The following is a 13,601-nucleotide window of genomic DNA, read 5'->3' on the forward strand; positions in this document are numbered from 1 at the left end:
CCCACCATTTTCCGACAAAATCCCATACTTGCAGGAAAAAAAAAATGGCTAAAATCTCATTCTCCCATTTGTGTAAAACGTAACGTGTCAATTTTTTTCTATTAAAATTTGTGCCAAAATAGACTATTGGGATGGGCCTAATAGGGATGTCAGGAATGAGTTTTAAAAATGAAACCTACGGTCACTACTGGAAATATTCGATTTTCGGATCACATTTCTGACCATTTACAAAAATGGTAAAAAAAAAGTGACATATTTATCCATTTTTCATCGAAAAGTTACACTAAATGTCTAGATGGAAAGAGGTCGAAATTTTTGACTACCTTTTCTTTAGAGGTCGGTATTTCCGACCACTCTTGAGGGTGGTCGGAAAGTTTTCTGTTAAATATTTAAATTGATTTTCGTTTTCAACCACCTAGGTGGTTGGAATTTTTTTAAGGGTTAGACAGTATCATTCCTCATTTCATTTCCACGGCTCAGCTCATCTTCTCACTCTTCCTCTTGCTTCCTTGTCTCTCATAGAGCTTTAAGACTTTAAGGGGTGTTTGGTCTACGGAATCTTAGATTACCTCAGGTAATAGGATTACTTCTAGGAAGGTAATCCGAGATTTTGGGAATGTAAAATTACCTTATGTGTTTGGTTTGAATTGTTGAATATAATATTATCTTGTTTAGTTTAGGGTTTTATTTTAGGTTATATGAATCAATTTACTATAATCTCCTCAATACACACACACACACACACATATTTATTTATTTATATGTATGAATTTTTATCAATGCTTAAATATTAAGAAAAATAAATATATAAATATACACATGTATATTTGATTATATAAACATATATTTATTATTATTATTATTATTATTATTATTATTATTATTATTATAAGGATTAGTTAATAAGGACAAAGTTGGAATAATTCAAGATAATTTAAGACTACCTAAGAAAATGAGTGTAATCACATTACCATGAAACATTACCGCCACATCAGCTTTGAGGTGATATAACATTACCAGGTAATCTCATAATTTGAACCAAACAAGGTAATATAACATTACCGAACTTAGATTACCTAGGTAATCTCAAATGACCTGAACCAAATACCCCCTAACTGTGATACCCCGGATTTAATTCATGCCTTGAACCCTGGTAATTATTTCTACCGTGTGGTTAATATTATTGGCAAATTATGCTGTGGACCCAGGTCCACCTTGCAAGGTGGACCTAGGTCCAACACTACGTCATTTTTGTCTTTTTTTTTTTTTTTTTTTTTTTTAAATTAGTAAACATATTGCTGAATATAGAGTTGTCCAAAAATGTGTGAATGTAGAGGTTTCAAAGTGTGAATGTAGAGTATAGAAATCGTGAATGTAGATTTATGATGGTGTGAATGTAGAGTTGCCCAGAAATATGTGAATGTGGAGGTTTCAAATTGTGAATATGGAGTATAGAAATCGTGAATGCGGAGTTATGCATGTGTGAATTTGTAATAGAGTTAAGAAGTTCTAGCAACTTGTAACCCTAGAATGTGTGAATGTGGAGTTCTCAAGTTGTGAATGTGGAGTATAGGACCTGTGAATATAGAGTTTTGAATGTGTGAATGCATAACAGTAGTAATATAGTTACTAAACATCTAATCCAAAAGGCTAACAAGAGCCAAATTATTACATCCCAAAATGTCTAAGCATAGGTCTACCGACCACGAGTCTAACAAGAGAACATCAAAACTAGCCAAAAGGAAGGAATGGAGCCAGAAAGCATACAACCGCTCTCACGAGAACGAACTCTACCACATACCTGAAAACACGAGTTACAAACATTAGCGAAGATGCTATGTAAATTTCATTCCAACATGTAAAACTACATACATATGCTTTGTAATTGATATCCAAAAGTAGGTTTTGAGATTGTGTTTTATATATATATATATATATATATCAACTAACCACAATCCATTGTGACCGCAGTCCACCATAAAATTTGCGAATTAAAGTGATACATACCACGCTGCTATATAGACTACGGTCCACTAAGGATCTGCAAGGCTTCTTTCATGGTGGGTCTTTGAGCTGGACTTTCAATGTGGACAATGACTTCCAAGATATAATATTTGAAGGAAAATTTCCAGAAAGCATATTCCCATCAAGCATAAGGACTGATAAAGATCTAAGAGCCGTGAGTTCTTGAGGAATTTTACCTGTCAAGAGATTATTGCTTGCCCTGAAGGTATCTAGCTTGCTCCAAGAAGAGATTGCAGATGGAATTTCACCCGAAAATCGGTTGTTGCTGATATCAACTAGAGATAAATTTGATGCCACCTTTTGTGGCAGCTGACCAGTGAACTGGTTATTGTTAATCAGCAACTCTGTCAAAGGCCCAATTGTCCATAGACCATCCGGAATTGTACCGGAAAGATTGTTTCTCTGAACCCTGACTCCACTCATGGTGTTGCAATCCTCAAGTGATTTTGGTAACTCACCCGTGAGATTGTTGTCAAAAGCATAAATGCCATACAATACCTTATTATAACACAAACCATCTGGTAGTGATCCTGTAAGATGGTTTGTGGAGACATCAAAAACTTTAAGCTTTGAAAATCGACCTAAATCTGGCGGAAGTTCACCTGACAGATTGTTCATGAAGAGTTCAATAGAAGACAGTGCTGGCAGTCTACCTATGCCTACTGGTATTTTCCCTGATAATTGATTCATGAACAAGGCCAAATTTTCCAACTTTACCATCTTTCCGAAGTCTTCTGGAATGCTCCCCGTCAAGCAGTTATTAGAAAAATCAATTACATTCAAATTCAATGCCATAACTAGATGGGGAATAGGCCCAGACAATCTGTTTGTGTAGAGGAAAACCGTGGTCAAATTCTTGAGCAGGAACAAGTCACTTGGAATGTTTCCACTCAAGTCATTTTTGCATAAATCCAGGTACTCTAGTGCTTCCATGCTGCTGATATTTTCCGGGATTTTGCCAATCAAGTTGGCCTCTTTCATCCAGAGGTGTCTCAGTTTCTTCAACTGGGTAAAACTTGGTGGGATTTCCTGTGGTGAGAAACTATTCTGGCTAAGAACAAGAACTTCAAGATTCAGCAGGTTGCCAATCTGTGGAGGGAATGAGCCATTTGTGAACAGCTCAGCTAGCTGAAGTTCTTTCAGACCTTTTAGGCCTTCAATTCCAGCTGGAACGCCGCCCACGAACCAGTTAGAAGACAGTTTAAGAACCTGTAGTCGAGGAAAAAGCAGGCTAATATCATCAGGGATGATGCCACTGAGGTTGTTAAAAGAAAGGTCCAAGTATTCAAGGTTGGAACAATTGTACAGAAATGCAGGAAATGATCCAGGGATATTGTTGTTGTTGAGATCAAGAAGAGTAAGATGTTTCAGGTCGCAGATGAAGGGTGGGATTGTGTGGTTGATGATTAGCCTGCCAAGCTGAATTTTGGTGACGACTCCATTCCAGCAGGTGATTCCCAGCCAGGTACAGTGGTCTGATGATGAAGTCCAGTGATGAGAGATGTTTGGTGAGTTCGAAAAGTGCTTCTTTAAATCAAGAAGAATTGATCTGTCAGGACTGGTTTGGGATTGTCCATGGCAGAGGAAAGTAAAGATGAAGAGTGTGAGGATGCAGAGGTTGATTGGCATGGTTGACATGCAATGTGCATACATTGTGTAAGGTATTCTACAATTAAGGATTGCTGGCATGCAAGTCCTTCTATCTTGCTGATATGTTTTTTTTTGAGGGCACCTTACACATTTTATAAGCAAGGAGACTTGTTTATTAAAAATAAATAAAATTATCTCGCGTCTAAATTCTTACAAATTGACTTGGCGAAGACCATTATAACTTTTAAAAAGAAAATTCTTATTTACAATTTACTATTCCCTAAAGTCTAAAATTTTAGAGTTTCTATCCTCTATTTGTAAACCATGATCTTCATCTTCCAATATCCCCTCACTACTAGACTTTGTGAAGTGAAAGTCACGCTGATATTGAATGGTGTATTCATGAGTGTGACAATTGGGAGCAGAGATTGGAGCACCGACGTCGTATCCCTTTTTTAAAAAAAAAAAAAATAATAATTTTTTGACGACGGTTTTTTGAAAAATCGACGTTATTTCGGCGACGTTATTTGATAGTATATAAAAAACAAAAAACAGACTAGCCATTATTGCAAAGTCAACATAAGTATTGTTGGCATTATATTAACAATTTTGTAAGGATACCAGACGTTATTGTAAAGTACGCTAAATAATGTTCTTCTATCTTGCATATTTTTGAATGTTACTTAGGATAGAAATTGTAATACTTATGGTAGAAAATTTAATACCAATTTGAATTAAAAATACATCATTACTTATAATAAATATTGTAATACTTATATTTGAGATTGTGATACTATTTAGAATAAAATTGATTGTGATACATAAGTGTGACCCATTTAGAAAACACCCCAAAAAATTTCTCAACACACTTCTTCTACATACCTCAAACTCAGAAAGCAGATTATGAGATTGATGAGCAATCTTCTTCAAGAGAATCAACCAAGGACCCATCCTAGGATTTGGTGGCACCGCCCATCTTGGTCTCCCTCCTTGCGGCCGAGCATCGCCCTCTTTCAAATGGGGAACTCATAAAAAACAAATCATATTAAAATTTTAGAATATCATATATCAGTAACAATTAGAAATTGCTGGCTTCAAAACTCAATGGACCCGGTACAAATTGAGCAAAGGAGATCGAGGCTACCTCATTATGACCCAAACCAACCGGCATCATCATTGAATTTGCACCATACGAATTTTTGTTGCCTTATATCATCCATTGTTTCTTTACATCACATAACCAAAACCAAAATCAAATCCGTAAATAAACGCATCCATACTTTACGTGCATACAAATTCAAAAGATAGAGTGCAGGAAGATACATACCTGCGGGTGAGGAGCTGGGCAGAGAAAATATTGAGAGGGTTTCAACATTTATAGATGATGTATATTTGTAACTTTATTTAGTAACAATAACAAAAGAGAAAGAGAGAAGCTAAATAAGCTAATCAAAAAAGAAAAATGAACATAATCAGGCACCTAAATAACATATTAAAATAAAAATTCCTTAATCTATTCAATAAATTAATTACGAAAAATAAATATTCCTTAATCTATTCATTAATTCCTTAAATAATTACGGATTGGGTTGACTTCAGTCGTAGATAGCAAAATAAGAATTAATTTACTCTATCTATTGCTGATTTAAATGACTTAATTTTTTTTTATTAATTGCTGATTTAATTGACTTAATTTTTTATTAATTGTATTATTACTAAAATGCCCTTCAGTTTGGGCGGGAAAACTCTTTCAGGCACTTCTGTTATTATATATATATATATATATATATATATATATATATATATATATATATATAGATATCTCATTTGAAAGAAGATTAAGAGAGTTGACTAGAGAGATAGGGGAAGGAAAAACCTTGAAACTTTGATCTCCATCTTCTTCAAGCTTAGGTCTCAAGTAATTGGAGTATTCTAGGTAAGTTCAACCTCCATATTTCACTATTTTTGAGTTGGGTTTATCATTGGAACCCTAAGATTGATGTTTCGAAAATGTTAGGGATTTTGACAAGGAGTATTTGGGTGAGCTAAATAGCTAAGATTTGGATGTTTTAGGTAAGTGGTTAACTCTTCTCTCCTTATTTTGCAAAACCCATAACCTATTTTGAAATCTCTGCTACTTGAATACCCATTTTAGGGTTAGTTTGAGTTAAAAATATTTTGGGCTTTTGATATAATATGACTCAAGCTAGTTATGATTGTTAAAGTTTGATTTCACTATTATTCGATTTATGGGTATGATTTGTACTAACGTATTTTGCTCTAAAATAGGAGCAAGTAACTTATTTGATAATTATTAGTTTATGATGTCATATTTGTTTTGCCAAGTTATGAGCTATACGGATTTCATATTACTTTTGGATACGTATTTTATTATGTGATTTTAAGGAAATGATTTTTGCTACAATGGGCTATTTGATTATAAGAATTATTTTGAATGTTTGACCAAACTCATGCGGCAACCTACATTTGTTATTTGTTTTGTTCGGCTTGGAGTGTTCCTATATGCTCATTCCGAATCGTCGAGCTTGACTCATTCCGAATCGTCGAGTCTTTACTTTTGAATTATTTGTTGGAACGTTTCATCCGGCTCATTCCGAACCGTCGAGCCTGATTCATTCCAAATCGTCGAGTCTTTTTAGACCATTATATTATACCGATAATGGCCTATGCCATAAGGTATAATGGTGGTTGTAGGTTGCCAATGAGTCATGGGTTGCGGTCTAGCGGCGGAAAACCAGTCTTCCACACAGCTTGCGGTTTCCGGTAGTCGACGAAACGAGTCCAGATCGCTTCACGGAAACCAGCCCAGACTGGTCGGCGAAACCAGTCTTGACTGGTTTTCCGCCCTGCTTCACGGAAACCGGTCCAGTCTGGACTGGTTTCCAGACTGGCTGGCGAAACCAGTTTGGACTGGCTTTCCGCCAAACCAGTCTGGACTGGTTTTCCGCCAAACCAGTCTGGACTGGTTTCGCTTCACGGAAACCAGTCTCCAGACTGGTCGGCGAAACCAGTCTGGACTGGGTTGGTGGAAAACCAGTCCGGAAACCAGTCTAGTCTGGACTGGTTTCTAGTCTGGTCGGCGAAACCAGTCGACCGACTGGTTTCGCACGACCGGTTTCGCAAATCCGGTGGGTTGGAAATTTTTTTGTTTTATTTATTTTTTAAAAAGATTTTGTTGTGTTTTCTATATCATTTTCTGGAAAATTAACCAAACATGCAAATACAATTTTTCTGCTGCACATCCAAACACAAGAATGGAAAATGTTTTCCGGAAAATGACTCATTTTCCGGAAAACATTTCCAGAAGTCATTTTCCTGCTTTCCAAACACACCCTAAGTTGCGCAAATTATATCATGGACCGTGGTCCACAAAGCATTGTGGACCAAGGGATGAAACGACGTCGTTTTGTTATTTCCTAATCGTTAGATTTAGACGGCGCTGTTAACTATCACCGGCGGCAATTTTTCTTCTTTCAGCTTTCGTTTGTTTCCTTTTTCAGTTCGATCTAATTTTTTTTGTTCGCAAAGGGAGCAGAGGAGATTACATTTGTTCATCGCGATTTGAGTTCATTATTTCGCAAATTATGGGAGAGATGTTAGGTAGAAGTAATCTTATTGATGATATTGATTTGAATGCGTTGATTGTTGAAGATTACAGTTCATCAACTCCTGGTATGTATCTTCGTTTGATTGTATAATTAGCTTTCGTTTGTTTACTCGTTTGATTGTGTAATATTTCTAGGTTATATTTGATGCTATATATTTTCAAATTTTTATGCATTGCAGTTGAATGTAATCTCCCTAATGGTGTTGAATCGGATTCACTAGTTGTATGTAATGCTAGTTCTTCATGTTTTGATGGTGATCACGACGACATTCCAGGTTTTAATCCCTACTGGTGTTGAATTATGCATTTGTGTTAGAATCATCATAGTTAGTATGAATTTGTTTTTGAAGTAGTTTTTGTTATTGGAAACACTACAGTTACTTTTGAAAAACACTACAGTTTCTTTTGAAATACACTACAGTTTCTTTTGAAATACACTACAGTTTCTTTTTCATTTCTCTGTAGTTTCAAATGGAATTGCAGTGGAATATTTGACACCACATTGTCAGTTCTAGTTAATAAACCCTTCAGTTTCAGTTCATGAACACTACATTATCATTTCAATTACTCTATAGTTTCATTTAAGATTTTTAGGATTTATGGAGAAACAATATACTTAAAAAGAATATAGTTTCTTTTTGAAAATACAACACTTTCCTTTACCAAACAATGTAGTTTCTTTTAAATTACATTACAGTTTCTTATTGCAAACACTGATTTCTTTTGCCTTGATTGGTTTTTGTTTGGTCAGATGGCTATAATCCATCTGCTGAAGGTGGTGGTACTTCTACAGATGCCAATGAGGACGATTCATCTATTCCAGGTTCTTATGTTTAGCTGTTTGTTCATTGAGTTTGAACAGATTAGTTATATTTTTTGTTTAGGAGCATCATACTTAGGTACATTTACAGACTACATTAGTATCCTTTTAAGAACACTGTATTATCTTTTGAAGAACATTGTAGTATCAGGTCAATATGTCTATAGTGTCAATTGATTTCCCCAATTAGTATGAACTGTTAGTGTATACTTATCGAAAGTTCATTTTAATAACTCACAGCTAATCAAGAATTGGTGGGACATTCTGTTTATTCACTTGAAGAAGCATTTGATATGTATTATAATGATCTTGCATCTCGGATGGGATTTAGTGTTAGGAAGGGAAAACAGTACTACTTCCCTGGAACTCGGAATGTGAAGTCGAAAAAGTTCCATTGTTATAAGGCTGGGTTGAAAGCAAAACAAGCGAGTGCTAATAAGTGTTATACAAAGATAGATACTTGGACTGGATGTGATGCAATGTGTCAATTTGACTTAAATTCAAGTGGGAAGTGGGTAGTTACAAAACATGTAAAGGAGCATAACCATGAGTTGTGTCCGGCATCTGCAAGCTATATGCTTAGGTCGCATAGGAATGTTTCTGTTGATCAGTTGACATACCTTAAAGATATGAAGAGGAGTGGAGTCCTATTATCTGATGGTATTCGATTTTTAAAATATCAGTCTGGAGGTTCACCATTTGTTGGATTTACTGCCNACTTTGATTGAGGTTTTTCGGAAGAGACAATTGAATGAGTCTGGTTTCTTTTTTGATTTCGAAGTTGATGATGATGCTAGGTTGTGTAGTTTTTTTTGGAGGGATGTGCAAATGAACTCGGATTATTTGTTGTTTGGTGATTTGGTGGTACATGATACAACATACCGTACCAATAGGTATGATATGATTTGTGGTCCATTTGTAGGTATGAACCACCATTGTATGAATGTGATGTTTGGTTGTGGCTTTTTATTGAATGAGAGGACAGAATCTTTTGTCTGGCTGTTCAAAACGTTTCTACAGTCAATGGATGGTAGGCAGCCACAAACAATAATGACTGATCAGTGTTCTGTCATGGCTGCTGCAATCATGCAAGTATTTCCAAATTCAAAACATAGGCTATGTATTTGGCGCATTGGGGAGAATTCAAAGAAGCATATCAAAGGATTGAGAATGCAAAAGGGTTTCATAGAGTTATTTAATTTTCTGTTAAAGTATAGTGATACAGAAGCTGAATTTAAATTTTACTGGAACAGGTATTTTTTGCAACTTTCATCCTTAGATTTTGCTTTGTTTATATAATGATAATGCTGTTTTGATTAAATGATACTATGGTTTTGATCAAATGATAGTATGCAGTTTTGACTATATTTGTTTTCTACTGTAATTGGAATGATTTTGTTTTATTTAGGCCCTGTTTGGTAAATGGCTGTTGGCTGATTGGATTGGCTGTTTGGGTTAGAAGGTATGATTTGTTGATAATATTGGCTGATTGTAGAAAGTTGTTTGATAAATTAGCTGTTAGCTGATAGCTGTTTTGTATAATTTCTTTTCTCAAAAAGCTAATTGAAAAGGCTGCTTTGAGTAGCTTTTTGAATTTTAGCATTTTGGAGTTACAAAAAGCTTATTAACCAAACAACTAATAGTGGTCAAATAAGCCAAAATTGGCTGATAGGCTGATAATTTACCAAACAGGACCTTATAGAAGGACAGTGCAGGCTTGAGTGAATGAAACTACTGTTTTGATGAAAGGATACTGTGTCAGTGTTTGTGTTTTTATGTTTTTCCCCGTACATTGTATGAGTTGGCTTTGTTTATGAAATAATAGTACTGTTAAGAGAGAATGATATTTGGGGTTTGACAAAATGATAACATGTCAATGTTTATTTATTTATTTATATATTTAGTATCGAATTTTCGGTTTGTTTTTGTTTATTAGTTGTAGATCCTATTTGTTTGTAGAGCTCAACTGGATTTATTCGGCATACCCCACACCCTCTCTACTTACAAATATGGTATCCAAATCAGTTGTGCATATGAAATTTTTGTTTTGTTTTTTTTGCTATTACAATTTATCTTTTATGTTATATTTTTTCAGGATGGTGACTGACTATAATATTCATAAGAATGTTTGGTTAGATAGATTATATAATATTAGGGAGAAGTGGTGTCCTGCTTTTAGCAAACAGTATTTCTCTGGTGGTATTTTATCCTCGCAAAGGAGTGAGTCTACTAATCATTCAATTTCTAGAAGACTTTCAAAAACAGCTGGATTGTATGATTTTTATAATTCATTTGTTAGTGTGATTTCTGAGTGGTGAAGATGTTCGTTGTTCTCAAGGTTTGCCATCAATGGCTATGAATTACGTGAAGTTACTTTCACATGCTAGAGAAGTTTACATTACTGAGATATACTTTTTATTTGAGGAACAGTTCTTGAAAGGTTCTTCATGCCATCAAGATTTGGTGGGGGTTAGTGGTGAGGTAATGAAATATCATGTTTGGCGTTCTGATGTTGATTTGATTCGTCATGAGGTTTGTTTTAGTTTAAGGACTTGGATATATCATGTAGGTGCAGGTTGTTTTCAGAGATGTGTATTTTGTGCTCTCATTCTCTTCGCATTTTAAATATTCACTGTGTTGCAACAATCCCTGATAAGTATATTCTTAAAAGATGGACTAAAAGGGTTGTTGAAGACAGGACAGTAGAGAATGTTTGTGGTGTTGCTTCAAGTGGTTGGGTTATACAAATTGGTAGAAAGTTTCAGCGGTTGGTTTTATCTAGTCAAGACAATTCTAAAGCTTGGGAAGCATGTGAAGATGCCTTTCAAAATGCCAAGATGAAGATTGAAGCTGAAATTGGTCCTATTTTCTTTGAAGATGGTGAACAAACCACATATGGTGTTATACAAAATCCATCACGTAGTAGGCCAAAAGGTGAACGCAACAAACGGTTGATTAGCACAATAGAAAAGAAGTATAAATATGCAAGAGGACGAAAGAATTATTCAAAGTATGTCGAGTTGAATACAAAGGCGACTGTGCAATCATCTGTTGCTAGAATCTGTTTCTAGTATGGTGGGCAGTGGATATTTGGTCCATCCGTCTGGTGGTAGTAGCTCAAAGTTGGTTCATTTTAATCCAAATGAAAGTACTTAAAAAGAATATAGTTTCTTTTTGAAAATACAACACTTTCCTTTACCAAACACTACAGTTACTTTTGAAAAACACTACAGTTTCTTTTTCATTTAGCTGTAGTTTCAAATGCAATTGCAGTGGAATATTTGTCACCACATTGTCAGTTCTAGTTAATAAACCCTTCAGTTTCAGTTCATGAACACTACATTATCATTTCAATTACTCTATAGTTTCATTTAAGATTTTTAGGAATTATGGAGAAACAATATACTTAAAAAGAATATAGTTTCTTTTTGAAAATACAACACTTTCCTTTACCAAACACTGCAGTTTCTTTTAAGTTACATTACAGTTTCTTATTGCAAACACTATAGTTCCACTTTATCAGATTCATTTTATGAACAAGGTAGGTTCTTTCCCAAAACACTACCGTATCTTTTCAATTACTCTATATTTTCATTTAATACTTTTTAGGGCATAACAGGACACCATCTAAACTGTTATATTTTACAAACACACAGTTTCTTTTTGAACAACCTACAGTTTCATTTAGACAAACCAATAGTTTCTTTTAGACAAACCTTTAGTTTCGTTTTGAAAATACAACAGAATATTTTGACGATTGATGTGTTTTCATACAGCTAGTTCGATTTTATAAACCATGTGATTTCATCGTTTTGAAAGATTAGTATCATTTCAAGTACTATACAGTTTTTTCAATGACACACGTGATTTCTTTTTCACATTGACAGTATCCCTTGGTAAACACTACACTTTCCTTTCACGGACACTGTAGTTCCTTTTCATGAATACTACACTTTTTTGTTTTGAATATATATCAGTTTCCTTTATCAAACACTACAGTTTCTTTTCGAATACATTCCAGTTTCTTAGTGCATATAATATAGTTTCAGTTGATGAATCACATATAAGAATATATGACACTTTATGAAATTAAACTAAAGTATTTTGTGAATGGAAATGTAGCATTTCAGGATTAATAATATTCCATTGATTATATATTAACATGATAAGTCAAAAACATAAAAGTATTTTTAGCAAAAACTATGATGATTAAAACCTGCATAATAAACGTAGTCTAAAGCTACCTTGGCTTCACAATCAAACAGAACAAAACATTGTCAGGTGGTGCATTTATCCTTACATTCAAATTCAAAGTCACTGTAAGAGCCTTTTTCCAATAAAGTGTTCTTCGGCATTCCTTATGACATTTGTTTCGTGAACATTCACGGGTATCATGATGATCCTTGATGTGTACAATGCTCATAGTGATGCCAAATATGGGTCCTGTATTAGTGTTAATTGTTTGTTATTTAAATTTTTATAATTGAATGAGCAGTATAAATGTTTAAAGTTTTATGTAAACTTACATTTGGGTTTTTCGGAGTAAAACCACATTTCCATTGTGGATTGCCCATGTAGGTCTCCATGTGGCGCATGCAATACAATCCACAATCAGTCATGTTATCAGCTGTTCTCCAATTCATTTTTACCAACTCCACGGGCAGTTTCGTTATCCTCTCAGCTAGACTGGTATGTCCTCTTTTCATCAAATACTCCGAAAATGCATTGCTCTGCAAATTAAAAGTAGTTAGATATGCATCATATATTCATAATTAGAGTGTTAGATTGAATTATTTTGAATATATATCAGTTTCCTTTACCATACACTACAGTTTCTTTTCGAATACATTATAGTTTCTTTTTGCATATACTATAGTATCAGTTGATGAATAATATATTTCTTTTTACACAGTTTCATAATGAACCACATATAAGACTATATGACACTTTATCAAATTAAACTAAAGTATTTTTTGAATGGAATAGGTAATTAGAATACTTACTAGTACTTTTGGACTGTCAGCATACTTTTGTTGAATTCTCATTCCTTTTGGAAGGGGCCTGTTGTCAATGATTTCAAGCATTGACGTTGTGAAATTGTAGCACATTATGTAGAAGTGATGATGCCGGAATATGCCAAAGAATATCTGTTAACAATTAATAAAATATTAGTAGTTTGTTTAATTCTAAGTATAATATTTTTTTTGCATAGGACATTATTTACCAGCTGAGCATCACTTATGTCTAACTTTCCGACGTTGTTTATTTCAGTGTCTAAGCACTGCTCAAAGTCTGTCTCGTAGGAGCTTTGTTCTGTATTTTCACCCCTTTCCCAATTTGTTGGGCTGTCTAGTTGGAGCTGTAAAAATTTATTTTATGTTATAGGGCTGTCTAGTTGGAGCTGTAAAAATTTATTTTATGTTATAGGATGTTAATTATAAAAATTAAGCATAATGTAATATGTTATAGGATGTTAATTATAAAAATTAAGCATAATGTAAAAAAGTGTAGGATGTTAATTATAAAAATTAAGCATAA

At 34.3% G+C, this 13,601-nt stretch overlaps 2 protein-coding genes across 2 annotated transcripts; one reads left to right on the top strand and one right to left on the bottom strand.

Moving 5' to 3' along the window:
• Positions 1–2,055: 2,055 nt before the first annotated feature.
• On the bottom strand, positions 2,056–3,654 carry LOC116020271 (receptor-like protein 52). Its single transcript, XM_031260755.1, has one exon. The coding sequence runs from the start codon at positions 3,652–3,654 to the stop codon at positions 2,056–2,058; it is 1,599 nt and encodes a 532-aa protein (XP_031116615.1).
• A 5,459-nt stretch (positions 3,655–9,113) lies between these two features.
• Positions 9,114–11,134, top strand: LOC116020272 (protein FAR1-RELATED SEQUENCE 7-like). The gene is made up of 4 exons (XM_031260756.1): positions 9,114–9,316; positions 10,159–10,283; positions 10,402–10,544; positions 10,607–11,134. The coding sequence occupies exons 1-4, from the start codon at positions 9,114–9,116 to the stop codon at positions 11,132–11,134; spliced, it is 999 nt and encodes a 332-aa protein (XP_031116616.1).
• Positions 11,135–13,601: the final 2,467 nt, after the last annotated feature.

The sequence above is a fragment of the Ipomoea triloba genome, chromosome 5, assembly GCF_003576645.1.
Source record: "Ipomoea triloba cultivar NCNSP0323 chromosome 5, ASM357664v1".
Taxonomy (NCBI): Eukaryota; Viridiplantae; Streptophyta; class Magnoliopsida; order Solanales; family Convolvulaceae; genus Ipomoea; species Ipomoea triloba.

Coding starts and splice junctions, on each gene's coding strand:
- LOC116020271 (XM_031260755.1), bottom strand. CDS start 3,654: ATGCCAATCAACCTCTGCATCCTCACACTCTTCATCTTTACTTTCCTC.
- LOC116020272 (XM_031260756.1), top strand. CDS start 9,114: ATGACTGATCAGTGTTCTGTCATGGCTGCTGCAATCATGCAAGTATTT. Junction 9,317..10,158: donor TTTAAATTTTACTGGAACAG/GTATTTTTTGCA, acceptor ATATTTTTTCAG/GATGGTGACTGACTATAATA. Junction 10,284..10,401: donor TATTTTATCCTCGCAAAGGA/GTGAGTCTACTA, acceptor GTTGTTCTCAAG/GTTTGCCATCAATGGCTATG.